Below are 27,962 nucleotides of genomic sequence, written 5' to 3' on the forward strand. Positions count from 1 at the left end.
GCGGAGCTAGATAAGAAGAGGTTTATGAAGTAGGGGCATAGAAAAAAACCCAGCAGCACCAAATTCACGGCGGTAACGTGTTGGTTGAGCGGGGTCTCAAAGATCCTTATCTATTATTGAGAAGGCTCACATGAATAAACGTTAACTCCACCCGTTTTTAATCGCTAACGTTACGTCCGAGCGGTGCGGCTTATTAGCTAAAACAAAGCGGACCCTCAGAACAGTTCTAGCTAGTCTTCGCTTCGGTTACCGGTTATATTCCGTTTGACGAGGATACATTTTGGAAGCAAATGTTACTGTAAATCTACACAGACATCACAAAGGTATCGGCTTAAGGTGAGTGGTTTTATTTTAACCGACATTTGTGATATTTACCGGCCTGCCATGGCTGAAATCACAATGACGATGGGGGAGAAGCAAAGAATGTGTGTCTTGAGGCTAAAAAAAAGTTTGGGTGTGGATTAACGGCAACTCTAGCTAGCGGTTTAGTTTTTAGTTCACTGTTGGTTTCTTTGTTTGTTCAGCTCTGTAGCATGTGAAATGTTGGCTTGTTTAAAGCTACACCTCAAGCAGGCTCCTCGATAAAATCTCAAATTGAGCTTTGTGCTGAAAGTAGGCCAAAAAGTAGCCGCTTTGTACTACTAAAGAGGGCAGTGTGGGAGGCTAAACTGTGAGTGGACAGTGGGATTTGTCCCTCAAAGGGAGCTGCTAACAAAGCTTAATCTTGTTGAATCAAATCAGATATTTAGCAGAGGCTTAAATTGTTTTCCAGTTTTTTACTTGGCTTCTTGTTATACAAAGTTGTAGTAGTTATTGTGGTGTTGTGAAGTAATCAGATTTGTAAAATAATTGCTTTTAATTCCCAAGTTATCAATCAGAAACTGCCTGGTTTATCTAAACAATGTGGTTATTTGGCTCAAAGTTTAAAGCCACCCCCACTGTGTCCTAAACAGCCTTTAGTTTAGTCTGATGTCCTGAGAATAGAACTTCCCTTTTGTAGACCCACACCACCCTGGGAGACTTGTAAAGAATATCTCGAAGAGACCACAGCTGGACTATGGTTTGGTTAGACTGCATTATGGACTGTAAACTGTGGTTGAGGATATAGTAAGAACCAGGACGTCTTAAATCTAGGTCAGCTTGGTTAACCAGATTCTTAAGAACCTCTTGTTCAGCCTTGGCCACAGCTATGATTCAGATATGTTGACGCCAGCACTCCAGTTGGACAAGATTGGTCTTGCTTGCATCTTCCTGTAAAAGAATAGCAGCCTCGGGCTGTGTTTTGTCTTCCCTGAGCAAGCTGAGTTGGTTGAAGTAGTAGTTGGTGGCCACCTAGTTGTTGCTTTAATAAAGGGACTCGTGTTAATTACTGACCAGTCTTGGCTTGTAGACAGCATTATAATGACATGGTAATGGTGTCATATGGAGGTGTGACAAACACATATGTATTTGATCTTGTACAGCAGAAGAGCACAGATAATGTTCACCAGGCATGTTAATTCCAGACATGCCTGCAGACTGTAGCCAAATGTGCACCAGTGAGTCACTTCCTTAGTTACATTGTTGTGCTATTTAGGCAAGGCCCTGCAAGTATCCGGGGGAGGTTTGGAGGGTCATTTAACCTTACTCAGTGCCTTAGCCTGCTTCTGACTGGTCAGATGTGAGTCACAGATTACAGGACCTCCAGTGACGGCAAGACGAAGCAACTGGGAGTGTTTGTTTGAGGAGATATAATCATGATCCTTTCATGGATATTATGAGGCTTGAGTCAGTGGTAAAATGTGGTAGTTCTCACATCTAAGAGGAGAAAAGTTTCATAACACTTCAGATGTGCAGAAAGAAACACATGAAGGTTGGTAGATGGACCCGAGGCCATTTTTACAGTGGATTTGTACTTCTGCGTTAACTCAATGCTCATAGGTATAGTGTTACCACAGACCCTGTAACCATATGCTGTAACTTGACTTGTAGCTCCCTAGAAATGTAACTGCACATCACCAGGTGGGTAATCCTTTTATGGTCAAAATTAATCCATTTGCAGCCTCTTACACTACAAGGACTCGCTGCTTGGTTTCTCACTTTAAAGTGAAAATGTTTGCCTCATTAACTTTGGGCGGGGAAAAACAAGACATGTGAAGACACAACCCTGCGAATCATCAGGGTTTTCTTTGGTTACAACAGGCCTTATTAAAATCTGTTATAAGTCAGAGTAAAAGAAATCTCCCAGAATAACCTCTCTTTTGGTGAAAAGCCCCCCTCCCCCAAAAATGTAAAGACTACTGGTCTGCTGTAATTGATGGAAACAATGATAAAATAACTTTACAAAACATTTAGCATGAGCAATTTCAAATTTCAAAGCCTTTGGAAGTACGTCAGTTAACTAATTTATACAGTGTTTAATGAAATCCAGCCGTAGTAAATTCTTAATGCAGTTTTTATTTAGGGAAAACTGTTCTGGCTTTGGCATGTAAAAGACAGCTGGGCAGCTAAAATGTCCTCAAAGTCACTTGGGATTAGACTGAGTAAACTCAGTAAACGGAAAGAGAAATTTACAGTTTCCCACAACATAAATTTGGAGTTTGTTAGAATGGAATGCATTATCTCATCCCTCTGAGGAATGTTGAGAGATGGAGATCTTTTTCATACCTGAAAAAACTCCAAAGAAACTCTACAAACAGTTTTCAGCTAAAACAATAGATTTATCTTTGTCAGAGTAAGATTCCATGATTCCTGGATATCTAACAGACACTGGATATGTTGGATTTACTCACATTTTTTTTTTTTTTTTAAAGCAAGAGCTCACAGGCTTAGGCTCGTCAGAATAATCAAATCTCACCTTAAACTTTTTTTTCTTCTTTTTTTTTGCAACAGATAGTTTAGTTAAAACGAATACTTTCTTTCTCAATACTTTGTTGATACAGGGGTCAATATAAAATAAAGATCTGCATTCTTGACAATTAAGGCATCAGCTGAACACTTGTTGGTGGAAAGAGTAACTTCCCTTCAACTGTTTTTTTTCTGGTTGCCAGATGATGGTTTCTGATTCTGTAACAGGAAAAAAGTACACAAATTATGCACAAGCAACGAAAGGAAAAACAGCTAGAAAGTAGAACATGTTTTTGGAAGTGCTACAAGGGAATCACTGAAATTGCAAGCAGGTCATTTCCTTCAACTGTGCTCTGACAATGGGCGTGCCCATCCTGATCCTTCAACGGCCTGTTGGATGAGGCTGGGTGTGGTTTGATTAAGGAAATTGATGAAAAGTCACGCTGAGTTGTTTGGGGGCCTAATGAACCAAGAGTAGACTGTGACTTTCAGCAGCAGATGTGGACCGGGTGGCAAACAGAGCTTGGTTGTGGGGGAAGGGTGCTCGACTCGCTCTCTGAACTCCCAGATGACCCACTCTGTAAGAACAATGGGGACTTGTATTGTAAACCATCTTTCCCTTTTGCATATTTCTCAGAGAAGATTTGGAAGAGTCACGCTTTCACCAGTGCGCTTGCTACAGTAGCTGTCAGTTTTTTAAGGCCCACATTGTGGCATTACATGATCCATTACATAATGAATAAATGTACATTGAAACAAGGCGGGAAACCATGTCAACAATCTTTAGGGCAAATGTGAAACTTTTAAAGATGGTGTTTAAAGCAACAGCTTGAGCTAGAGAAATCAAACTAGGTTAGATTTTTGAAAGTTGGTGCTGCCATGCTGAGCTCACAGTTGCAGTCAAATATGGTGCTGCTGAAGTTTGTCCACATTTAATTTAAGAACACACAATTGCATCTCCTTTCAGGTGCACATAGATAACTGCATACATAAACACCACCTCTATCCTGAAAAGCCTTTGTGATGATTTTCTGCTTAATTTATAGAAACACTAAATGTTTTTTACCAGTGGTTGTACAAAAGAAGCAATTTATAGATGTTTGTTTCCATGTTTTTGATTTAGAAACTTCTTGTGAAAATTTAGATGTTTGATAACATTTAATTGAGAAAATAACTGAAAGATTAATTAAATAATCATTAGTAAAAGCCCTGGTTTCAGGTAGGAGCCCATTTATTAAATGTAACATATGATATTGGGGATTGTTTGTGCATTGGAAAAGAAATGGTTATAATATTGTCTGATGATGATGGGAAAAATTAAAGTGTTCAAGGTCTTACTGTGCAGGGATACTGTGCATCTGACCACAGGTATCTACACTGCATAAGATCAGACTTCAGAGAGAATAAGATGACAAAGATGAAGAGCAAAAATAAAGTAGATTAGTAGCAGAAATTGTCACAGCAACAAGTTCACAGTATTCAGTGTCTAATAGTGTGATGCACATTTTAAATGATGTAAGGCAACAAGAAACCAAGTGGCTAACCTCAGCTCACATGAAACCAGAAACCAATGAGAAACCAGCAAGAGTCACAAAACATTTTCCACGTTAAATATTGGCATGCACAAATGCAAATAGTTGGCATAAAGTGATATGTTTTTCTTCAGAATTGGTGCTTATTCTTTTCAATAATTTCCATTTATATGTATGACTTTTTGTTTAAATCATGGGCTAAAGAACTGCGAAGATTATTCAGCCCGTGTGGGTAGAGTGTTGTCTAGACAACCATTTGTTTTCTTTTGTTCTTTTATTTATTTATTTTTTATTTTCAGCCTGAGGAAGTCGAGGAAGCTGCACATCAGCAGAACCTATTTGGCAGGAAACTTTTTGCAGGTGTTATGAATACATTTGAGATTGACATGGGGGGAGGTGCAAAGTAGACGTAGGCTTTTAGATCATGTCATGCTTCTATTTTTCGTGTTTATCACATAACACTTTGTATAGAAACACGATTTAGCTAAAAAATACCATAAACACAGCCACTCATTATTGTTTTGGACTGCGGTCATCCACAATTTAAAACATAGACATATATTATGGAATACTAAATACTAACAGATGTGCTTCCTTTTCACCACACCGGGCTTAACTGTTCATATTTGTATTGACAGGCAAGTCACAGAGGAGTCAGGACAGCAGGTTTTTAAGCTCCACTTGTTGACGTGTTTTACTTTAAATCAGAGCAACTATTTCATTTCCACATATCAGCCTAACAATTTATGGGACGTTTTTTGTCGGGCATCAACTTTAAATTCCATTTTAAAAGAGGTCTCTCTCCTCAGACTTTGTGTAACACATGATGACACACATCTGCAGAGTCTGAGTCAAAACTTCCTTGTTTACTTCTTGTGTTTCTCATACTTACCCTGCCTGAGAAAATCCCAGCATTGTTTTAAGTCAGAGATATCAGATGTAATTGTATTGCCCCAAACTTGGGGTATGTTTGCGTTCAGTTAAGCATTTTATTCCCCCTAACAGCTTGCTGTATTAGATTTGAACCATTTTGTTTGGAGGGAGCCTTTGAGGCTGTCCTAGCTATCATAGAGTGAGAGGTAGGGTACATTCTGGGCAGGTAGTTTATTCCACACTAATGCAGAGAGATGGACAATTAGTGACATTCACATTTAAACTTACAGCAAATGTGGAATCACCAGTTAACCCGACACGTCTTAGTACTTTGAGTGAAAGCGAGACTAAGGAGACAGAAATCGAACCCTTGTTTGTCTTGCTAACCACTACAGTCCTGTTCTGCCTGCGAATCTTAAATTATCAATCAATATATGATGTTCTGTTTTCCTTTCAGAAATGCAGTTACTGGAATGATAGTGTGTAATGTAAGTCAAAATAAGAGAGGGGTCGATTTTCTGCAGGACAAAAATAATTCGCAGTGAATTTTCATCACAGAGCGTGGGGTCTGGTCCCTAAGGCATCCTTCTGATTGCAAATTGAATCAAAATGCCTCGGGGCTGATAGCAGGCAGCAAATCGTAGTAAAAGGTGCTGTGGAGGATTGAGTTTCAGTTGACTTTTCTCAGCAGTTGTTGGAAAAAACTTTTTTCATTTCTTTTTTTTATTTTTTTTTATGGCTATCCAAAGTAATCCATGGAAAATGACACAACTTCTGTTAGCGTGCTGTGTTTTGCCGGTACGTTTGGAGGATTGGACGAATATATTTACTTCTGCCAGTTGTTGAACTAACAGTTGGAAAATTGTAACATGTTGCACAACGCTACTTGCTGGTAATTATACAAAATACCTCAAGTTTAAAAAACCTATATTTATTTCCTGGTTCTGGGACCAGAGTAGTTCCTTTTGGGCCAAGTAAAAAGAATCAGAACAAAGGTTTTTGGTCTTACACCAAAGGAAAGTCTCTAGCACTGTGGTTTTTGAACAGGTTGTTGTAAGTGGGGTGTATTTACAGTACCTTAAAGTATTTTTGTTATAAAGTTTGATTTTTGAATGTGGTTACACATCGCATTGTTCAAGTGCTACATGCGACACTCCAGTTTCTTCATCAGACTGTAGGCCTGTGCTGGTTAGCAGGATGTCGTCTGTTTTACTTTAAACCTTGTTTGTTTAAAGCTTCCTGTCAGAGGAAGACGGACGGTGCTGACTATTGGGCCTCGTGGCATTGTAAAATCGTAGACAGTTATGGAAGTTGTAGCTATCTTGATGCATGCTCAGTCATCCAGGTGAGGAAATCTGAAAAAGTTGAGTCTGTTCATCCGGCTGTAGCGTTTTCAGTCCAAGTGACTCATCCAGGTGATCTGAAGAAGTCTTCAGAAGAAGAGTGATGAAACGTTTTCCCTGAAAATGCTACGCCCAGATGAACACAATCAACTTTTTATGATCTTTTCATGGTTGTAGGTAGTTCTCCTGTAACCCACTTATGTTAAGAAAACTGTGTTTGTACAATGGTTCCCTGTTAATTTCCTGTCAGTAAATAAATAATAGCCTCTGTGTTTCAGAGGAATGGCTGCCAAAGCTGAGTCTCATGGTGACATTTCCTAGTAAAAGACTTTGAAATTCAGTGTAAGGCTATTGATATTGAAAGGTAGCATTTGGATGTGAGCACTTATTTAAGAAATGCCTGGCCATATAACATCCCAGTTACTGCAGTTGTACTGGTAAGAGCTGTGCTGGTTATTATCAGCAGGAGCTGAATTGTTATGAAAAAGTGTGACACTACAATGCAGCACCAATGGAGAACTTGTGCCGTCTCCATCAGCGTGACCATACAAAGTCATAGTTAGCCACAGTTTACTCATGTTCTTGTAAACATTAGGCTCGCAGGTCTGTCCCGTCTTCCCGTGTGGTGATTCAGAGCAGGTTTTAAATGGGAACATAACTGTCACAGTTGTGTTTTCACTTGTATTTGTTGGCAGGTTTATTAATTTTAAAAAATTAATTATGACATTTTTAATCAGTACTTACCAACAGTGTGCGGCAAGGAAGCAGCATGGCATGTAGAGGACCAACTCCTTTAACTCACATATGGTACAGACTAATCTGTGTAGTCACAATGTGATTTCAGAACTTTCTGCTAATACACTGAACGTTATTGTGCAAGAGTAATATGAATACTGAATAAACCACTTTTACCACTTTTTCTAAGATCATACAGATAATCTGATAAGTAAATGGGGGAAATATGCTGGAGATTCCCTGATGATGAGTGTAATTTCAGCTATACATATGTATATATATGGGTGTAGCCACTGTAATTTGACACAATTACAGTTGCTACACTGTGCTTTCATTGGTTAAGTGAGGTCCTAAGGGGGTGGTTTTTTTTTTGTTTTTGTTTTTTTTTTTTTTTTTTAAAATCAGGGCGAGCCATGGGATAGATATAAATGAGAAACAAAGAGAGAGCAACTTCCTAATCACAATATAGACCCACCTCAAAACATATCCTTTCACTGAATGTTTTTCCTACATAAAGAAATTGGTTGATTTTGATCCAGCTTCATCCTCATTTCTGACTCTAATGTGGACCATAATTTAGAAAATGAACATTGTTAAATTCAGTAAAGTTGAAACCGGCAACGAAATCAGTTGTGCACCCACCTCAAATGTCACAGTCTAAAGCCAAGCCATCTTGTTTTTCTATAAACAATCACTGAGCATCACTATCTTAAAATATATTTTAGTTTCAGTAGTAAAACCAGTTGAATGTCAGTGATGTAGAGTAGCAGAAGCCAGCATTGGAACCCTGAAGGGTTAAGCTGTTTTGGGTTAAATTACCAGCAAAAACTCCAAAAAGTGCATTTGGGTAAACTTTAAGGACCATATCACCATGAGTGCGATGAGTGGCTGATCAAAAGAAGTTATAGCATATGAAAGGTCCCTCATTTATCTTTTGATAGACTCATCTGCAGCTTTTTTCCATAATCATCATGTAGTTTAAAGCATGTTACACCTTAACTGGACCTTCTGTAGCAGATGAGATGTTTTTTGAGGTCACCACTAACATAAATCTTTTGAAGTCCCAAATATTGTCATAGTGATCGGTGTTCAAACTTGTATGTAGGACATGCTCCTATGCCAGTTGGCGTTCTATCATGTTTTACAGTTGTGAGAAGCTGCTTAGCCACACAGTCTGTTACAAATTAAGCCATCACACTGTTTAGCTTGAAGCTATCAGTTCTTATCAGCTGCACATGTTAATGTTCTATCAATACTATTGTACAAGAGCCTTTCCCATTCAACAGTCAGACACTGGTTCAAATAAAAATGTTAAGTAAGTGTTTCTAAAAAATTCAAACTAAGCAGTAAGTTGTCTGTCTGGATATTTAAACCCAGTAGCTTGTTAATAAATGCAAAGGCTATGTTAAATTAGTTAATGTATCCTACACTGTTGTCATTAGCTCAAAGGATCTTTAAGTCTCCTAGTGATCTAGGTGGAAGGAAACCTTTGTTCCTTTTTGTAGGTGAACCTGTCGCTCAGCAGTTGGGTGTTGGTTGTAGCTCTCTGCTGCTTGCTCTTAAATTTAATGTAGATAACTGAGACATAAATGTATAGTTAAGGAAAGTCCAAATGAGTCGAGAGTTCAAAATAATATTTCCTTCAGGAGAGATGTGTAAGCCATGTCATGCCCAAAGATTAGCAACACAAATACCAATGCCTTTGACAAAAGGAGGCATTGAGTGCCTTCAAATCTGTCATCTCTCTGTAATTTGTAGTCGACAGACAGAGTTGGCCTTCAGAAATGTCGGGGTGGAGCTCAAAGTCTTCACATCGTGCTGGATGTGTTTCGTGTTGAAACATTTTGTCCGTCTTGCCACACAGTCTTGTTTGTGTCCGAGTTTTAGTTGGTTGTAACTCTGAAGTGAGATTGTTTACTGATCAACTGAAAGAGTGAGCTATAATCTGTTGTTCGTGACTGCAAATTTTTTTTTTAAAATAAAAATTCACACTCGCGCACTTTTTCTGCTAATGTCATATTTTGGTTTTTGTTTGTTTGTTTGTTTTTTACAGAAATCAGAATCAGAAATGCTTTATTAATCCCGTAGGAAGTGCATGTTCTTATTTTTAAATGAGAAACTTGCTTTAAGTCGGTCAGTATTTCCGATATAATAGGAAGTGGTTATTTTGTGGTTTCCCGTGCTTTCTGACCCACTGCACAACAGCAAACATACATACATGCACCTTTCATATCAAAACCTGTCTTACATAAGTGTTAAATGACCTTTTTCTTGGGTCATATGAATGGACTTTTGTCCCTTGCCTATTATCCTAACACTATCCAAACAGACTATTTTGAGTCACAACGATTGGATTTCCTTTAAACAGACTATTTCCTTAGTGTTATCTTACTGTGAGTAAAACACTGAAAATTGTTTTGTGAGTTTGAGGATTGGGCAGACAGTCAAGAAGTGTCTCACTGGAGATTTGATAACGGCACAGATTCAGGAGGCGGCATGAAACAGCCTCACCAAATATGGGAATGTACATGCATGTGAATACCCTTAACTCTTTGTTTTCTGGTATGGGTGGGGTTTTCTGATATACATTTTATTTATTTATTTAAAACCAAAATGACAAAACTAATAAACAGACAAGAAGAAATAAAACTAAGTTGTGCGCAACAGTTTGCTTTTACTCCAGGGGTTGAATTCTTAAAATCTGTCACTAAATTGTTAAGGAGACTAGTTAGAGTGCAGCAGGATTCTCTGCACATCATGTTTCTTTGTTCATCTTTATAAATGCACATTCACACCTTTTCTTGATCTCATGATGTTAACTACAAGCTTTTTTTTCTTTTAAATACTTCTAAATGAATACTAATGTTTATTTAGTGTCTTATAGTTTCTATATCTTGTATATACAGTTGTCTAATTTAAATTGGGAGGAGTTACATATTTCACACTAGCTAATATAGTTTGCTAATCTGATGCCTGGGTTCACAGTATGAGTATGAGGTACTAAGCTTAAAGAAAATCTTGATCATCTCAGTTCTGCTTCCCCCCCCCCCCCCCCCCCCCCCCCCCCCCCCACTTTTGCTGTGTGGTTAGTACACAGTGTGGTAGAAAGGCATCTGTTTAATCAACCACAAGTTATTCCTTCCTAGTTTACATTCTCTGGCATGGGCAGCTTGAAATTTCGTCATGCCTGCTAGAGTCATTACATGTTTTCTGTTTAAGTCATTATGAGATACTTAGACAGTAAAGCCTAAGAGATCACTTCAGTCTTGTTCTATCTTCCTACTTTTGTCGAATTTCATTAGTAAGCCTAAAAGTTGGCCTAAAAGCATCCAAACACAGTCCGCCTGATACAGTCAGGAAGTTGATCCATGGAAGTGATGATGAGCTGGCAGCTGAGGCCAGCTGAGTGTGGGTGAATCAGCTCTCCTTATTTAGGATTTTCAAAATGGGAATGGCTCCTCCCTGCTGCTGCTTTCATTTCATGGTAAAGACAGAAGCTCAATAACATATGATGGGATAGACATTAAAAGACTGTCATGATCAAGACTTAAAGCCTGTTAATTCTTTGGCAAGTGTTTTAGACATTTGGCCCCCAGATGTCCGTGAGTTTGCAAGTTTGTGTTGTAATATTTATTCCAAATTTTTCAAACTAATAAAGTTGAACTAAAAATTACATTTTATTAAACAATAAAGTGTCAACTTAAATTAGCTAATTTAGGTTTAACTAAGTGCAATGCTGTAGTGCCATAGAAGCTAATGTATGATGTGCAGCTGTAATGAAATTAAATCTGAAACCTGGTATGTTTTTAAAAAGAAACCCATCTTCCTGTATTGGAGGCCACACAAGTTTCAGATCTCACTGTGTTTGAATGTCTTTAAAGTTTTTTTCTGTGCCACATTCAACCTCCACAACCACAACAGCACATATGCCAGCACCTTCCTCTTTCTCTTTGCTCTCTTAGAATGTAGTATGATTGTAAAGCCGTTTCAGCATGTGCAGCTGTTGTAAAAATGTGTCCAATGTAGATGTTTTAATGTCATCTATCAGTGACCTGTTTTGTTTTCTCTGTTTTATTTTGCAGATGGACCTGAGGTTACTTTTAATAGCAGCTTTATCAGCAGCCCTCAGTGGCAGCTTGGCACAGCAAGGTAGGAAGTTAAAGTTCCCGTTTTGCTCCTTTTCTTATCTTAACTATTAATTATAATCTAACCTACTGCACAAGGTATTTTCATCCCTCTGCAGTACAGCTATGAGAGCACTAATTTACTAATATTTGTTTTTTCATCCTAAGAATGTGGAACTGTTTCTCTCAGGAACCTGTTTCAGGGAAATAAACGGGTCAAAGTCCGCTGATGTAGCAACAGCCTTTTTTTTTTAATTTTTTTTTTTACATGCAATAAAACCGAGATACAAGGCCACATGTAGGCTTTTGCAATCTTTTAAAAAACACAAGCACTCACACAATATAACAAGCAGAGTGAAGCCTGTTATATTTTCCACAAGTATATGAGGGTTTCCTTAGACCTGCGTGACATAAATTTCATAATTACAAAGTGTGAACATGAGGCACTGTTTGCAGACTCCTCTTCAGAGACGTTATCGTCACATGCATTGACAATATAAAAGATGGGCCTAGCCACAGAGATGTCACCCATCAGTTTCTGATATCCCATGTTTTGAACCTAAAGGTGACGAGTAGGAGGCGAGTCTGACCTGGCATGCACATCACCGCCAAGACCCTGAATAGTCTTTGTTTCTGACATTTAGAATGACATAAAATACGCAAAATGGATTTGATGTTTTTGACTTAATAGATTTGCGTAGGATAAGGTATTTTTTGGAAGCCACAAAAGTCACCCCTGCTGGGACGTATGCATTGGTTTAGCCTTCCTCACGGTGTGCTGTTGATGATTTATTCCAGTTGCTTAGTTAAGTAACTGAGTATCAAAATATACATATTTGGTAGAAGGCAAATTTCCTGGCTTGGTAGTGTGCACATAAGGAAGGTGTTAAGTGTACATGTGGGTTTTTTTTTCATAAAAATCTTCTGTATTATGACTGACTTCCTGTCCTCCTCATGGAGCATCCCTATATAACTACTGCAGAACCACTCCCACTGGCACAGAATCTCCTTCCACTTGATCACTGCCTCATTGATCTATATCTGATTTTTATTTTTGACTCTTTTCCTTTGTTTCTGCTATTCTTGATCTGACATCTGACTGGGTTTTAAAAAATAGTCGTCCTTTCTTAAACAATTAGCTTCAAGCACAGAAGTACTAGCCTATGAGTATGTATTTCTTTTTTCCATGAAAACTGCCCTGTAAGAAGTCTCACAGAGGTCAGTAAAGTACACAGACCACCCAAGAACCATCAAATAGTGAAGTAGAAATGATTTATTGTTACACTTTCTTTTTCTTTCTTTTCTTTTGCTCTTGACACACATTATGAATGATAGTGATAGAAAAGTTGTCACACTGGCTTGTTGTCATGCTTTTTCCCCTTTCAAATCTTCATTCATGGTTTTATGACTGTTAGTCCTTTTGGCCAACAGTTGGAGTTTTTTGTTTTATGGAGTTAGGTCATTACTTGGTGAGTTGTCTGGAGCTTTTCCCAGCATGACTCAGTTTTCTGGTCTGGGAGGAGGAGGGAGGGGGGATGCTTTCCAGCCAAAAGCTGCTTTGAGTTAGTGAGCTAATGGAAAAGACTGTATCATCTTGGCTAAAAGGAACTTGTGTCGTCTCTTTCAGATGGAAGCATATGCATCAAGGCAAACGCGCAGTCATGTGGGGAATGCATCCAGGTCTCTGAGATCTGTGGATGGTGCACAGATGAAGTGAGTTGGATCAGCAAAGCTGTGTCAAAGCTGTTTTATCACATGAGTGAAAAATATCAGAGAGCTCTTTATCAGTGAGGAAAGTTTCAGTTTACTTGAGCTGCACAAAAAATGATGAAAACTGTAATATCTGTCATTGTCACCATTATTAAATAGGAGTACAAGACTGGAGTCATTCAGCAATTCAAAGCAAATGAAATGGTTTAAGTGACAAAATGCAATAAAATCCATTTAATTAAATTAACTTTCACCTTTGTTTATATGAATGCGTGCATGTAATCTGTACTCACCCTTTAAGCAGTACAAGTACTCAGGAGTTAAGAGATTAGAGACTTTTTGTTTTTCACCCAATGGCAAGTAAACCACAGTTGGTCCATTAATTGTAAACAGCAGTGCTGCTCCTGCTGCTGCTTGGTCAGGATGAAGCTGCTTAATTAGATGTTTAGTGTACCTAAGGCGGATTTTCTTGCTGTGGTTGAAATGCAAACAGACCACAGTATGAGGAAAAGACCAAAAACATGCAGTTGGAATTAAACATTCATGCACAGTAACAAACAAATGTAAATGAAGTTCTTTTTATGCTGTGTCAGTGAAGTTAACACAAGCAAGTAGAATTTTTGTTTACATTTATACTTCGATTGCAACTAAAAATGGATTTATAATCCAGCGTATATTTAAGTTAGTACACTAGACACAGAGTGGGGCATCAGGAGCTGTTCTTTCTGCCCCTCAGTGGCACAGAGGTCCCATTTGACACGGGCCAATCTTTAACCTGCTAGTTCCCTAGTATAAAGTCTCAGTGGTATTAGAGTGGGTGGGCATTTCCTGTCTTCTGCATGCTCTGTCCAAGCAGCTCCCTCGCCTTATCAGAGGATACAGAGCATTTCCATTATTCCAAATACCTCTGAAGCAGACTATTTCCTGCTTTGCGCTACTTGTATGTATGTGTTTAAGGTCTCATGTTCACTTTAAGCAAGGTTGTGGGAACACAGATCAATAAATTCCTACACCTGGTTAGCCTTGGATGTATCAATGAAACATTTTACATTTCTGTACATGTTCATTGCAAAAAGAGAGAAACTAGAGAAACTAAAGGCAAAAAAGAGCTAGATTGAGCTGCGTTACAGCTTAACCGCCCAGGAAACAGACAGGCTTTAACCTGCACCACATTTCAAACAACAGAAGAAGAACAATCCTTAAACTGTCCAGTTTTGTTCTGCACAGAATAAAAACACTGAAACGGAAAAAAATTAAATTGATTAGATGGAAAGGCTGAGTTTTATTGGAGAGGATGGTGGTGGGCCAACTATAGGAAAACGGGTTTATAGTTAAGGTGAGCCTTTTACTAAACTGTTGAAACCATGTCAGGGTTAAATGCTTTTGTTCTCGTCATGTGCCAAGACAACTGCATTCCTGTTAAATCATGTCTGCTGCTCTCTATCAGCCTGCTGATATCCACCCCTGAGCTTATGAAATCAGGCCTCGACTTCAGTTTGTAGTTGAGTGAAGTCGTTTGGAGCACCTAAAGAGATCTCTCTTTAGAAGAAACGCTCTCTCACAAAGTAGCCATGCTTTAGAACTCATCAGATTATGTGCAGCTAGATGCAGCAAAAAGAAAAAGGTGTTTTTTATTTCATGAGGTTTTGGAAATATCTGAGTCAAAGCACTGTTTTCGTTTTGACTGGGTTCATTGTCTCGGCTTCTCCTCGACTGCTCCTTGTGTTGTCTCATGTGCATCCAATCTATATTCTCTGTTAGGCCTGTCAATCATCTGTTTCTCCTTTTCTCTCCTTTCCACGAGTAACAGATTAGCCTTATCTTATGTTTCGTTGCATACTTTGTCATTTCAACGTTCATGAGATTTGTATCTGCAGCACTCGTGCTCCAAAGATTAGTCTGTTTATTAGTTAAAATAACAAAACAATTTTGTTTCACTGAATGAGTCTTTAACCTTTTATACTTGTAAAGTGACACATTTAAATCAGTGTCATTAAAAACACTGACATTGAGGCTCCAGAATATAAGATGCTCCATGGTGGATTAAAGCCTGGTAGAAAAATGAAAGCCACTAAGCTTAATTTTGGAAAATTAGATTTTAAATTTGAAAATACATTGTTTGTCTTCAAAGATCAAATTACTTAATTTTGTTAGGCTAATAAGATGCATAAATTAAGGAAGTAGCTTTGTCGAGAAAAAAAAAGTAAATAAATTAAACAAATTCAGTGAAAGGGAAAAAAATCCTTAATTTGAAGGGTCTGAAATGGTAAAAGCTGTGAGCAAGGGTGTGACATGTAGCCTCAAAACTATATAAATAAAACGCTAATGTGAACGTGGAGTGTTTTTAGATAAAAACACAGTTTTAAAATTTACCCGGATCAGTGTAGATGTAGCGATAGGAATCCCCCAGCAGCCTACACCTATTGCAGCATAACTAAGCATTCAGATTCACCTGATCCAGCCCTAACTATATGCTTTAGCAAATAGTAAAGTTTTAAGCCTAATCTTAAAAGTAGAGATAGTGTCTGTCTCCCGAATCCAAACTGGAAGCTGGTTCCACAGAAGTGGGGCCTGGAAACTGAAGGCTCTCCCTCCCATTCTACTTTTAAATACTCTAGGAACAACAAGTAAGCCTGCAGTCTGAGAGCGAAATTCTCTAATGGGGTGATATGGTACTATAAAGTCATTAATATAAGATGGGATCTGACTATTCACAACCTTCTTTGTGAGGACCAGGATTTTTGAATTCAAAATCCTGGTCTTCTGCCACATACAAGGATGCATTGTTATTCATTCTTTCACTGATTAGGTTATTGCGGCAGCGTGGTTTTCCTTTCACAATACAACCCAAAAGGAAAACACAAGCAATTTGAAGAAAATTATCCCGGTCTGTGGTGGGAAAATCATCATGGAGTAATTCTCTAATGGTCTTTTCTTCTTTTTGCAGAATTTCCTCACAGAAGGTGAGTCCAAATCAGCCCGCTGTGATGATGTGACCTACCTGAAGAAGAAAAAATGTGGAAATATTGAGGACCCCCGGGGCAGCACTGAAATTACCCAGAACAAAGATGTCACCGTTCGCAACAAGGATGGGAACGTAAAACTCAAGCCTGAGGAGATCACACAGATACAGCCTCAGAAACTCAAAGTGACGCTCAGATCTGGTAAGCAGGCGTATGCTGATGCTATTTTCCTGACTATATTTACATTTATTAGCTAGCTGTTACAGAGCATCGATTTCAGTGTTTTCACCGACGCCATCTTGGTATTTTGAAACCAGATGTGATGAGTGATGGCGGGTCTGATTGTGAAACCAAGGACACGGCAAACTCATGGGCTAACATTTGTGATTAGCAAGTCAATAGCCAGTGAACGTTCCCTGGATGATAGTAGTGACCATAAGCTACTGCATGATTAATGTGGCTACATTTTATGCCAGATGCCCTTCCTAATGCATCGTCAGGGGATTTGTGTCTGCTTCTGGGATCAAACTTTAGATCTTTTGCTTCTTAGGCAAATGCATAAACCGCTGTATTATGAAGGCTCAGATCTAGAAACTAAGTCTTTTTTAACCAGAGGAATATAGATGTAAATATACATAATTTTCCCTAGAGATCAGTAAAGTATTCTGATTCTGATATCCTGGTTGGATTTCTTTTACTCGTCACAGTTAAAACAGCTGTGTAAATACCGTAACGTAATTAGAGATTAACAGATTGTGTTATGTTAAAAAGGCTTTCAATGTAGCCTGAACTTTTGATGCTTTGGCAGTTTGCTGAAACTGTTGTCAGGTCAAAACAAAAGCAAATTTTTATTTGGAGTAAATATGTTGATGGTTCATAGTTGGTATAGTGTGGTGTAATGTCAAAGCAGTTTAGATTTAGAAGCAGTTATATTTGTGTCAGTCTCACCTTTAGCCACTTTAAAGTCGGTGGACTGGAAAAGATCAGAAATTTACAAGAATTATTTTAATAGTTTTATCAGTTTGAAGAAGCTGGCATGATGCAAACTTAAATTTCCAAAGATGGTAAAAAGAATTTGAGACCATCCCCCTTAAATTATCTTTAGTTTCCAACCCTTTTGTGTTTAAAAACAGGAAACTTGTCGTTAGTCTAATAACTAACAATGCTCTGCTTTTGCCTTTAAGGTGAGCCACAGACTTTTGACCTGAAATTCAAGCGTGCTGAGGATTACCCCATCGACTTGTATTACCTTATGGACCTCTCGTTCTCCATGAAAGATGATTTGGAAAATGTGAAGAACCTTGGCACTGACCTCATGAGGGAAATGCGGGAGATCACGTCAGACTTCAGGATAGGTACGGTTAAAAACATGAAACCCAATAAATGTCCTTCAAAACAGCAGAAAACCCTCAGCCTTCCAAATGAGTTTATAATCCCAAGTTAAGAAATGCTCTCCTTTTTTGTTTCGCCTTAAGGTTTTGGCTCCTTTGTGGAGAAAACGGTCATGCCTTACATCAGCACCACACCCGCCAGGCTAATCAACCCCTGTTCCAACAACGAGAACTGTACGAGCCCCTTCAGCTACAAGAACGTCCTGAAGCTCACCAGCAACGGAGACAGGTTTAACCAGCTGGTCAGTCAGCAGCAGATCTCAGGAAACCTGGACTCTCCAGAGGGGGGGTTTGATGCCATCATGCAGGTGGCAGTCTGTGAGGTGAGCGTTTAATTAATTAAGCTTGTTTTTTTCCCCTCATTCTTCTGTGCCTGCAAAATGCATAGAATACAAATAAGTATAAATAAGATAAATAAGGATATCTTCTTGTTTTGATCCCAGGAGCAAATTGGCTGGAGGAACGTGACTCGTCTGCTGGTGTTTTCCACTGATGCTGGTTTCCACTTCGCTGGGGACGGCAAGCTGGGCGGCATTGTCCTCCCCAACGATGGGAAGTGTCACCTGGAAAACAACGTGTACAGTATGAGCCACTACTACGTATGTACCATCACGTCTTTAACACTAACAGTAAATCCAGGGAGGGCTGACTGAGAATGTTGTTATATGTTCACCTTTTTTAATAATGGTCTCAGTTTTATCGTCTGTTCATTAATTGTATCTTCACATGACCCATATTCTTTGTTAATAGTTTGTATGTTTAACAGGATTATCCCTCTATTGCTCACCTGGTCCAGAAGTTGAGTGATCACAACATTCAGACCATCTTTGCTGTGACTGAGGAATTTCAGCCTGTTTACCAGGTAACCTTTGTACATTGTGTTTGAAGACGATTCTTTTTATTTTTTATACAAGCAGAACCCACACTCGAAAGGTTAAAAAAACCCTGTATTGTTATGTATATATGTCTATCAATATTTATTGTTTTATTATATAATGTTTTTTGGCTCAGAATGGGTGTTGGGTGGTTGATCGGTCCATTAGACATGAAATCTATTATCTTATTTGTTTTTTAAAAATGTACATTATATTTCAGTTAACAAAACAAGGTCAAAAAACCAATCACAACGTTGGTGATTTTCCTTTCTGCTCTCAAAGAATTTCAAAGAAATGCAGGAAAATGTATTAACTTTCCAGCAATGTATTTCACAATTTAGTTAGGAATATCATCCAACCGATAGATCAGCTCCAATTTTTTTATGTAATTCATGTACATTAATTCTTTCTTTTGACTCTCGTTTCTCTTACAGGAGTTGAAAAATCTTATTCCCAAATCAGCTGTCGGCACGCTTTCCTCCAACTCCAGTAATGTCATCAAACTCATCATTGATGCCTACAATGTAAGTTGAACTGCACAATCATCACGTGATCTTCGACTCTCCCTGATGATCGGGGATTGATTTAGCATTGGGTTATTTCTCATGTATACATAGCCAGGCATTTGTCATCTTCATCTGAGCACGTAAAGATTACAGGTAACAAAATGTAACATAAACGTAAGAGGTCACATACAGAGAAATTCAACGCAAATAATCAGCCAAATTTCTTCCAGATGTTCATGGGAAATAATTGCAATCCCCAATCCCTATCACGAGTGGGGTTCAACGGGTTACCCACGCCTCTCGGCGAAGGGTAGACACACGCTGATCCACTCAGTGTGGCGCGCGTGCAGCCCCGGACATCTAAGGGCATCACAGACCTGTTATTGCTCAATCTCGTGTGGCTGAACGCCACTTGTCCCTCTAAGAAGTTGGACTCGGACCGCACGGGGTCGAGTAACTAGTTAGCATGTCGGAGTCTCGTTCGTTATCGGAATTAACCAGATAAATCGCTCCACCAACTAAGAACGGCCATGCACCACCACCCACAGAATCGAGAAAGAGCTATCAATCAATTTGAGGAACTGGTGGTTTCCTCTTCACCTGTGTGCATGAATACTTTCCCTCTTCCATCATAAACAAACCCAAGTGACAGCTATGCCTTAGCTGTGCCACTCCCAAAAATACATATTAATTATAAGGAATTAATTATTACTTAAGTTAGTTATAAGCTGCTACTCATCTGTAGAGAGACAAAGTTTAATAAATGTTTGATTCTTATCTTTTTCTTTTTTGCAGTCTTTGTCATCTGAGGTGATTCTGGAGAACAGCAAGCTGCCCGAGGGCGTTTCTATCTCGTACAAAGCCTTCTGTAAAAACGGTGTGCGAGGAACAGAGGACAACGGCAGGAAGTGCACTAACATCTCCATTGGCGACGAGGTAATAGGATCCAGGCTTGGTTTCCATTTGCTGACGAGTGTAAAACAAGCAAACCAAAAATTATATCGGAGAAAAAGAAAGAGTTTAGATACTCTGGGAAGAATGTATCGAGTCAAATACATGTATTTGATGATCTGAAACATTTAAATGTGACAATCATACAAAAAGAAAACCAGTTACCTTGATGGCATCCTCCTCATACGGTGTGATTCTCTCTGGTTTCCAGGTGTCTTTTAAGATTTCTATTGAATCTCAGAAGTGTCCTTCAGGTGGCAAGCCTGAGGTCATTACAGTGAAACCGCTGGGCTTCAATGAGGAGGTGGCGATAGAGCTCAATTTCATCTGTGACTGTGAATGTGCCAAAAAGGGAGAGCCCAACAGTCCGAAGTGCCACGGGGGAAACGGGATTTTTGAATGTGGAGCCTGCAAGTAAGTATTGATGTGCATTGATGCAGAGAGATGTGGAGCTGCTGAGCCATGTATGATGGAGCATAAGGATGTGTTGGTCTGTAATTTCAAAATATTCCTCAACATATTTAAGTAATTTGATTAAAAGCTGGATTTATGATCTCAGTGGCATACTTTGATCATCCACCTAAATAGTCAAGAGACTTATTGTTGCTTGTAATGTGAGACTAAAACTTGAATAATTAAACTTTTGTTGTTCTGTTGCAGATGTAACGAAGGACGTATTGGGCGTGAATGTGAGTGCAGCAAAGATGAAGTCCGGTCAGACGACCTGGATGCTAACTGCAGAAAACCCAACAGTACAGATATCTGTAGCAACAATGGCGAGTGCCTCTGTGGCACCTGCGAATGTAAGAAGCGGGAGAATCCTGCAGAAGTCTACAGTGGCAAGTACTGTGAGTGCGACAACTTCAACTGCGACCGCTCTGGCAACTTGCTCTGCGGAGGTAAGGGTTACTGAAGTAAACTCATTTGAAAGTATGATTGATTTAACTCCACACTGAATGCGTTTGATGCCTGTGCTCCATTAGGACACGGACGCTGCGAATGCAGGAAGTGCATCTGTGACACCAACTACACAGGCAATGCCTGTGAATGTTCCCTGGATGAATCCACCTGCCTTGCCAAGAACGGGCAGCTCTGTAATGGCCGCGGTAAATGCGAGTGTGGAATCTGCAAATGCGAAGACCCCAAATTCCAGGGTCCGACATGCGAGGTCTGTCCGACCTGCCCCGGTGTCTGCACTGAGCACAAGTGAGTGCGAAGCTTTCATCTTTGCTTGGAGAAACAACATATAGAAATCTAAAAATGTAAAGTCTGTTTTAACATGGAAGCTTAGAAGTTGTATGCCAAACGGAGTCATGTGATTTATGATTAAATTCTAGTTAAAAGCCAAAAGATTTATCTTTATGTATCTTTGATTTTTAACTAGAATTTCATAACAAATCATCTCAGAGACTAATGACTATGAATTATTATAAAACTTATTTGATACACATTACAAAACAATTCAAGGAACACTTAAAAAAACACATCAGGCAGTTTACAGGACACCAACAAGGTTCTGCCTGGGTCCTTGTCACTGGGAGCCTTTGGGTGTGAAGTTTCATGTTTTCCCAGTAATTTCATGAAATCTTCCAGGTACCTGCGTTTCCTCCCAGAGACGTGCTTGTGATTCTAAATTAGATGATGTGCTTGCAGTGCATAGAATAAGCCTATGGACAACTGACAAAACAAACTCTGTGGAAGAAATGCTGTTAGTTTTAGTTCATGTCTGTAGTTTTAGACTTTGTCAATAGAGAGGCCTTTATGTTTAAGCCGGGGATGTCTGCATGACTGAGGCTCTCACAAAATAAATGCCTTTTAATTCCTGTTCTGAACTCACACTAAACATTTTCAACAGTAAAAACTAAAATGAACAAACTCACTGTGGAAATTAACCCAAAGTACAATAAATCAAAAACAAAATGTAAAACTAAGAGTTAAAATTAAGAGTTCTCACTGTATTAAAATGATTACATCATCCTTTATCTAAACAGTTAGATTTTCACTCTTTTTTTTCATGTGTGGCAGTTCAGACCAGGCGACTGTTTTCCAGCATGGCGGTTATAATGTCTGGCGTCTTGAATATAAAACACTGTGGTGAGTAAACCACGCTGTGCTTCCGCAGAGATTGTGTGCAGTGCAGAGCGTTTGGGGATGGCGAGAAGAAGGAGATCTGCCAAAAGGAGTGCAGCTACTTCAACCTAATAAAGGTGAAGGACCGAAAAGATCTACCTCAGCCCACAGACCAGAGCTTCCCCCTGACCCACTGCAAAGAGAAGGATGCCAACGACTGCTGGTTCTACTACACCTACGCCATCACCAAGAATTCCACCAAGGAAGTCTTTGTGGTAGAGAAACTGGGTACGGTCACACTGAGCTGATTTTGTCTGATTATCCTTTTACTTGCTTTCTGTTTATTGTTACAAAAGCAGATGCTTAGACAGTTTAATATTTCTACTCTTGGCTCTCTTTGATGTAATTGAGACTGGATTATTCATAGGTCTTATATAGGTTATTGCTTCTGTGCTATATATAAGCACAGAAGCTTGCTTTTAGACTTGGAAAATAATCTCCAGCAATATCCTAAAATATCATACCCAAGGGAAAGAAAATGAGAAGGCAAATCTTCCCTACTTTTAAGAAATCAAGAAAATAGCCATTAATATCAATGATTACTTATTTTCTATTTATGATAATTACATTTTTGTTCTTTATATGAGCAACCGTTTTCATTGGGTGTCTTTGCTTTCCTTTTCCGTTAGACTGCCCGTCAGGACCTGACATCATCCCCATCGTGGCAGGTGTGGTAGCGGGCATTGTGCTCATCGGCCTCGCACTGCTGCTCATCTGGAAACTGCTCATGATCATCCACGACCGCCGAGAGTTCGCCAAGTTCGAGAAGGAGAAGATGAACGCCAAATGGGACACGGTGAGTTAGTAGAACCGCATCATCCACAGCACTAAATGACAGAGCCGTTCACTCGGGTTTAGGCTTTAAAAAAATGTACCATGCTGAAAGAGCTAGAGTTTTTTAAGCCATTGTGTCACAGTCCGCAGGTTAAATTTGGTATAGAAGGAGGCTGCTTGTTTTAGATGGTGAGAGTGTTATAAGATACGGATCATTTTAGACTGGGACTTATGCAGAGCTACTCCAGTAGAGCTAGAAGCTTGAGTAAAATGAGTCCACTTTAAACTGTAAGTGTTAAACAAAAAGATGAGTGTAACTTTACAGATTTTTCCAGGATTGTGCGTGTGACAAAGCTCTCTAGGCAAATATGTGAAGTAATCATGAGGATATGCCTCTCACTGTGTGGCCTGTACTCAGTCCTCCATGAACCCCAGCTCTATGGAGTTGTGTTAGTTCTCTATTCACTGAGGGCAGGGAGTGGCCTTTTCTCTGCTGCTGGTGCTGCCACTCGCCGTCCACATGCCACAACTGCATGACCATAAAAGGCAACGGAGCAGAGCGAGGAAGCCTGCAGAATGACCACTGATGGAAAGCTCAGCAGCAGCTGCTGCTCAGTGTGAGGCAGTTACAGCAGCAGTGTTTACGATTTGAAGGAAAAAGCAGAACACAAATCACAGCCAGAGGACTTTAAATACTATTATTTACCATATTACAGACACGCAGTAGATGGCTTTGATGTCATGAAGTGGACTGTTACAGTCAGTCGGGTTTTTTTTAGTTTTTTTTTAATGGTATTCAAGTCTGTTCTTCCTAGTTTCAGCAAACCTTTTTAAAGAAAATGAGTTTTAAGATTTTATTTTATTATCAAATGTTTTGGCAACACAAATGGAACCTATAAGGAAGAAGAATAAATATAAAAACAGTTTTAAAGAAAGTAGGAAACATAAACTACTAAACAAACTGTGCAGCACTAATGACTGGTAGTAATAATTATAACGCTAATTAGTTACTATAATGTATTGCCTTCTTAGACTGTTTTCTATCCTTTCCAGTGCTTTTCCTGATTCTCTCCATTTCTTTCTTCAGTTTTTTCCATTCATCTTCCTTCTTTTTCTTCTTGTTAGCAAGGGAACCCCATATACAAGAGTCCTATTAACCAGTTCCACAATCCCAGCTATGGGAATAAAGCCGCTGCCCTTTAGGTCAAAGTTTGTATCGCTCCTTCTTGCATGAGTGCAGCAATGAAATAAGTTTAGTGACCGCATGTTGTGAATTTATATGCATGTCTAACCATAAATTTATATCCTGGAAACATTGGAAAGCAGATTTATTTTCACATTTGGTGATTAACGTGTATCTCTGTGGGAAAACTTTCTCCTATAAACGTATAAAAAAGCAGCTGCATCATCTACAAACAGGCAAAGCTTAAAACAGCACAGCACATGTTTTCACATATGAAAACAAAAACCGGAACCTCTCCCCTGCTACAACACCCTGGACAGATCGCCACTTTGTGGCAGAGCTAACATGAGAGGCAGAACCATTCATGCTCACTTTTTACAGTGGGGCAAAAAAGTATTTAGTCAGCCACCGATTGTGCAATTCCCCCACTTAAAATGATGACAGAGGTCAGTAATTTGCACCAGAGGTACACTTCAACTGTGAGAGACAGAATGTGAAAAAAAAAATCCATGAATTCACATGGTAGGATTTGTAAAGAATTTATTCGTAAATCAGGGTGGAAAATAAGTATTTGGTCAATAACAAAAATACAACTCAATACTTTGTAACATAACCTTTGTTGGCAATAACAGAGGTCAAACGTTTACTATAGGTCTTTACCAGGTTTGCACACACAGTAGCTGGTATTTTGGCCCATTCCTCCATGCAGATCTTCTCAAGAGCAGTGATGTTTTGGGGCTGTCGCCGAGCAACACGGACTTTCAACTCCCGCCACAGATTTTCTATGGGGTTGAGGTCTGGAGACTGGCTAGGCCACTCCAGGACTTTCAAATGCTTCTTACGGAGCCACTCCTTTGTTGCCCGGGCGGTGTGTTTTGGATCATTGTCATGTTGGAAGACCCAGCCTCGTTTCATCTTCAAAGTTCTCACTGATGGGAGGAGGTTTTGGCTCAAAATCTCACGATACTTGGCCCCATTCATTCTGTCCTTAACACGGATCAGTCGTCCTGTCCCCTTGGCAGAAAAACAGCCCCATAGCATGATGTTTCCACCCCCATGCTTCACAGTAGGTATGGTGTTCTTGGGATGCAACTCAGTATTCTTCTTCCTCCAAACACGACGAGTTGAGTTTATACCAAAAAGTTCTACTTTGGTTTCATCTGACCACATGACATTCTCCCAATCCTCTGCTGTATCATCCATGTGCTCTCTGGCAAACTTCAGACGGGCCTGGACATGCACTGGCTTCAGCAGCGGAACACGTCTGGCACTGCGGGATTTGATTCCCTGCCGTTGTAGTGTGTTACTGATGGTGACCTTTGTTACTTTGGTCCCAGCTCTCTGCAGGTCATTCACCAGGTCCCCCCGTGTGGTTCTGGGATCTTTGCTCACCGTTCTCATGATCATTTTGACCCCACGGGATGAGATCTTGCGTGGAGCCCCAGATCGAGGGAGATTATCAGTGGTCTTGTATGTCTTCCATTTTCTGATGATTGCTCCCACAGTTGATTTTTTCACACCAAGCTGCTTGCCTATTGTAGATTCACTCTTCCCAGTCTGGTGCAGGTCTACAATTCTTTTCCTGGTGTCCTTCGAAAGCTCTTTGGTCTTGGCCATGGCGGAGTTTGGAGTCTGACTGGTTGAGGTTGTGGACAGGTGTCTTTTATACAGATGATGAGGTCAAACAGGTGCCATTCATACAGGTAACGAGTGGGGGACAGAAAAGCTTCTTACAGAAGACGTTACAGGTCTGTGAGAGCCAGGGATTTTCCTTGTTTGAGGTGACCAAATACTTATTTTCCACCCTGATTTACGAATAAATTCTTTACAAATCCTACCATGTGAATTCATGGATTTTTTTTTCACATTCTGTCTCTCACAGTTGAAGTGTACCTCTGGTGCAAATTACTGACCTCTGTCATCATTTTAAGTGGGGGAACTTGCACAATCGGTGGCTGACTAAATACTTTTTTGCCCCACTGTACATATACTGTCAATTAACCTAACTTCATGCATGCCTTTGTGTTGTGGGATGAAGCTGGAGTACCCCCCACACAGAGAACCCCAGAGCAGATTTGAACCCAGGATCTTCTTGCTGTGATGTGACGGTACTAACCACCGCTCTATGCTGCCCGACCCAAAAAAAACCTCCAGGGAAAATGGAGTTTTCATTGTCAGCTGCTTTTAGGACAGATGAAAAAATAAACATAAAGCTGTCAGGAACTAGCTCAGAGTTCAAACAGGAGGGAAAGCACAGTTTAATTAAAAAAGGAGGACATTGTCTTCAATTAAATTAAACCTATTAAATCGTTTTTAAAAAAGAAAAAAAAAAAGGATACTGTCAGTATTTTGAGTGTGTGGACCCGCTTGCTAGGGAAAACAGAGGTTCAAGTATCAATTTGTAAGCAGCTGGCACACAAACATGAAAAGGTTCTACGCATGTTTTCCCTGTTCTTTTGAGTGCTGTGTCTCAGTGATGCATTTACTGTGTTTGCAACGGTTTACTCACTTTTCTTTCTGTTTTCTTTGCATTTCTCAGGGTGAGAATCCGATCTACAAAAGTGCCGTAACAACTGTCATCAATCCAAAGTACGAGGGCAAATGATGGAGCTTTGCCTACTTCGTGACAACACTGTATGGAAAAGAAAACGGGAGGGGCGGGTTTTATAATGCTCACTGTTTTTGTTTGTCTGTTTGTTGTTGTAGCCACCAAATAATAGCATTGCATTTTGCGGCTCTGTTCTATTAACTTTTGATCTTCTATGCATCATCTGTAATTTGTACAGTATGTATAAACGTGTGGGTTTTACGTTTTGGTTTTGTTGAGAGACTTTTTTTTTGTTAAATAGAAGCCATCAGTGTTTCGATGAGCGGTCGAAATGAATGTTGATAATGGACAGTAAAGGAAGGGTTTATCGTGCATGCATACAGTGCAGAGTAGGAGGCAATCAGTGTTTCAGAAACAGGCACACAAAAGTTTTACTGTGTCTTTAATCATTTTCAGTGGGCGTCTCTTTGGATCGAGCCCTTCAGATGTAGTGCCGGGTTTGGCAGCAGCGGGGTGTGTACAGGAAGTGGGTTTTTTGTTTAGGGTTTTTTTTAACTTTCTTTTTGTTTTCCTGTGTTCTGTGTAAAGCCATACATGTATTCACAGAACAGAGCTGGAGGTGATGGTATGTTTGTTTTCAAAGTGACATAATCCATCTGAACAATCATTTTTATTAAATGTGTCTTTGTGGAGAAAAGATTTTCTTGGGTTGCCTTACCTGATGAAGGGCAGCGGTGTACAGTAGTCTTACTGTTCAGCTCCAGGTTTTACTTGCTTAATTTAAAGCCAACTCAGGTCCTTTTATTCTTCTCAGCAATGCCAAATACACACAATTCTGCCTTATTTGCTGACTAAATTTGCTTATATTGTTTTTATTTGTACAATGTGAATGGGGGGGCAAGTGTCCTGTTTTACATCTGAGTTACTACACCTAACTCTTTCAGAGGTGCCTCGATCAAACGTGCTTAATTAAAAAGAAATGGGGATGATGGGAAAAAAAGAGGATTGATAAGAGAACTTTTGGAAGGCTACGCCTGTCATCAACGTTTAAGTGCCTTTGTTTATTTCTCCATCACATTCACAATTGCGATTCTGTTTTCTGGAATTATTTATTGAATAAACCCCTAAAAAAATGTACCCATATTGTTAAGTGTCATTGTGTATTTGCTGAAGATTTGATGCAGTGGAAACTTACATCATGATGTTAAAAATGACAAGATGAAATTATCAAGCATTTAAATGTTTTATCCTGTTTAATACTAAAATAATTGAAGTACTATATAGTTTTATAAGTTAAAGTAATACAATTTAAAATGCATGCAGTATGCGTGATTAAACAGTCCTACTTTTACAGTAATGTAAGAGAAAAATGGGGGGGGGGGGGGGGGGACAGAAAATAAGAGAGATAAACATGTTTGACCATTTTTTTTCTGCAGCAGGAGAGTTGCTGTTGCTTCATTTCATGATTTTTTTTTTAAATACCATATCTGTCTCTGAA

General features: G+C 39.4%; 1 protein-coding gene across 1 annotated transcript; it reads left to right on the forward strand.

Annotated features, from left to right (window-relative positions):
- On the forward strand, positions 1-27,601 carry LOC146497267 (integrin beta-1-like). Its single transcript, XM_085140474.1, has 16 exons — positions 1-336; positions 11,392-11,458; positions 13,061-13,146; positions 16,091-16,307; positions 17,291-17,461; positions 17,582-17,820; positions 17,941-18,096; positions 18,264-18,359; positions 18,807-18,896; positions 19,674-19,814; positions 20,041-20,243; positions 20,490-20,728; positions 20,813-21,035; positions 21,952-22,187; positions 22,589-22,755; positions 26,456-27,601. The coding sequence occupies exons 2-16, from the start codon at positions 11,392-11,394 to the stop codon at positions 26,519-26,521; spliced, it is 2,397 nt and encodes a 798-aa protein (XP_084996600.1). The 5' UTR covers positions 1-336; the 3' UTR covers positions 26,522-27,601.
- The last annotated feature ends 361 nt before the right edge of the window (positions 27,602-27,962 follow it).

Source organism: Neolamprologus multifasciatus, chromosome 18 (assembly GCF_963576455.1).
Source record: "Neolamprologus multifasciatus chromosome 18, fNeoMul1.2, whole genome shotgun sequence".
Taxonomy (NCBI): Eukaryota; Metazoa; Chordata; class Actinopteri; order Cichliformes; family Cichlidae; genus Neolamprologus; species Neolamprologus multifasciatus.

Coding starts and splice junctions, on each gene's coding strand:
- LOC146497267 (XM_085140474.1), top strand. CDS start 11,392: ATGGACCTGAGGTTACTTTTAATAGCAGCTTTATCAGCAGCCCTCAGT. Junction 20,729..20,812: donor TGGCAACTTGCTCTGCGGAG/GTAAGGGTTACT, acceptor GTGCTCCATTAG/GACACGGACGCTGCGAATGC. Junction 22,188..22,588: donor CTTTGTGGTAGAGAAACTGG/GTACGGTCACAC, acceptor CTTTTCCGTTAG/ACTGCCCGTCAGGACCTGAC.